The 1,895-nt window shown below is 49.7% G+C and overlaps 1 protein-coding gene across 1 annotated transcript; it reads right to left on the minus strand.

The window, feature by feature from the left end:
• Positions 1-598: 598 nt before the first annotated feature.
• Positions 599-1,534, minus strand: LOC109197878 (cyclin-dependent kinase 3-like). The gene has a single exon (XM_019353627.1). The coding sequence runs from the start codon at positions 1,532-1,534 to the stop codon at positions 599-601; it is 936 nt and encodes a 311-aa protein (XP_019209172.1).
• Positions 1,535-1,895: the final 361 nt, after the last annotated feature.

A 1,895-nucleotide genomic window follows, 5' to 3' on the forward strand; every position in this document is an offset into this window, starting at 1 on the left:
CGCACATATGTACGCTACGATAACGGCACGGTTGTTGGATCGGGTGTCAAGTAAAAACAATGCACTCTTGTCGTCCTTAGCATATACAGACGACGACCACATTGACATACCCAAATTGGACCCCCTGCAGCCCGTGGACACCACCAAGGTGCAGCTGTATGCCATATTAGCCAAACGTAAGCCCGCCGAATGCCACACGTGTGTATGTTTGTGTAATATATAAACTACGTGTTAGTTACCATGGTATATGTTCACAGTTGACAACATAGAAGCCACGATCAACAAAGTCAACGTGTGCTGTTCCAACGCCAGCCGCAACGGAGGACTCGACGCCAAAGTGTTGCTCGTGCCACTGCTTGCGTGTCTCTATATATGAACAACGATGCTGTTGGGGTCTGCTCGGTGTCAACATGTGGTATTACATTATATATGGACTCTGGTTGTATGCATAACAATCTTGTCTTCCACACAAATAAAACAAACATGACTGCACAATGACAAAGGGAGTACGATGCTTTATTGGATGAATGCACAAACATAAATACACACACATACGAGCATCCTCACATCGCAACATAAATGCACACTAGTGTGCATTTCAGGCTGTTTGCCGAATGTCAGCATAACGTTTCACACGGTCAATATCCACGTCGGTGATCGCATCGGAAATCCGTTGCCATTTGCTGTCATCTAGTAACATCCGCGCAGTGAGTCTGTGCTTCGGGTCGTACTGCAGCAATTCCAAGGCAATTCTCTTCACTGGCAAACACCCCATTAGGGTGGGCATTACACGCAGGGGATTCCACATGCTCTCGCCATCGTGGTCGTTTCGACCGAGAGTTTCCTTGATGATTCTATACGTTGGAAAGTTTTTACTGTGAAAGGTCATCGTCGCCTCCATGGCATCTACTATCAGCACTCCCAGGCTCCACATGTCGATTGCGCAGGTGTATTGTGCAGTACATGCCTCCTTCTCCTCCTCCTCCTCCTCCTCCTCCTCCTCCTCTGCGTCAAATAATTCCGGGGCTCTGTAGGACTCGGTTACCAACCCAGAACTCATGGACTTTGCAGCATACCTAGAAAGCCCCATATCTGCCACCTTCACGGTTAGCGTGTCCGCTGTGAGCAACACATTAGCGGGCGTCAGATCTCTGTGTATCATGTTAAGCCCGTGCATGTAACACAGAGCGTCGGCGATCTCCAGAGAGAAACGGCTGATGAACGTAATCGGCAACAGGCCCGAGTGATCGCGACCCTGGTAGATCACCTTAAACAGCGTTAAGGGGAGATAGGGCATGAGCGTTGATATCTTGCCCTCGTGAAGGAAACAGTCCAGTGTCTCCACTATATTGGGGTGGCCTCTCAGAGCCGATAGACAAGAGAGTTCTCGGACGGTGGAGTCCATCATACTGCCGTCTTTGTTATTTTCGTGGCACTTCAACGCGTAGCATTGATCGGTAGCGCGACATTTAACGTGATACACAACACCATATGTCCCTTCGCCTACCTGTGTAACAATCGCGTACTTGTCCATGGTGTTCACGCGAGACGCAATGTCAATCCGCTACAGTGACAAATGAGCGATGGTGGTTGTACAACTGCAGAAGCACTTCGCAGGTGTTGATGTTGAACAGAGTCTTAGTGGTTTCGCACGTGTCGATGCCGGACGAGGTAATGGGCTGTGATTCAGTGACACGCTTACGGCGCGTCAACCAGTTCATTTCTCTGTGAAACACACTGTTCCATCGACGACTGTTGGAATTGGAATTGTGGCGGACTGCTGATCGTTTAGCTCTTCTTGTGGCCGTTGCGCGGCGAGCTAGAGTACTCGCGATAGAGGTTCCGTTTGCTGAGTCTGGGAAATCACAGCGGGCAACTGGGACTCTGGTTGCTCG

Source organism: Oreochromis niloticus, unplaced genomic scaffold, assembly GCF_001858045.2.
Source record: "Oreochromis niloticus isolate F11D_XX unplaced genomic scaffold, O_niloticus_UMD_NMBU tig00008065_pilon, whole genome shotgun sequence".
Taxonomy (NCBI): Eukaryota; Metazoa; Chordata; class Actinopteri; order Cichliformes; family Cichlidae; genus Oreochromis; species Oreochromis niloticus.

Coding starts and splice junctions, on each gene's coding strand:
- LOC109197878 (XM_019353627.1), bottom strand. CDS start 1,534: ATGGACAAGTACGCGATTGTTACACAGGTAGGCGAAGGGACATATGGT.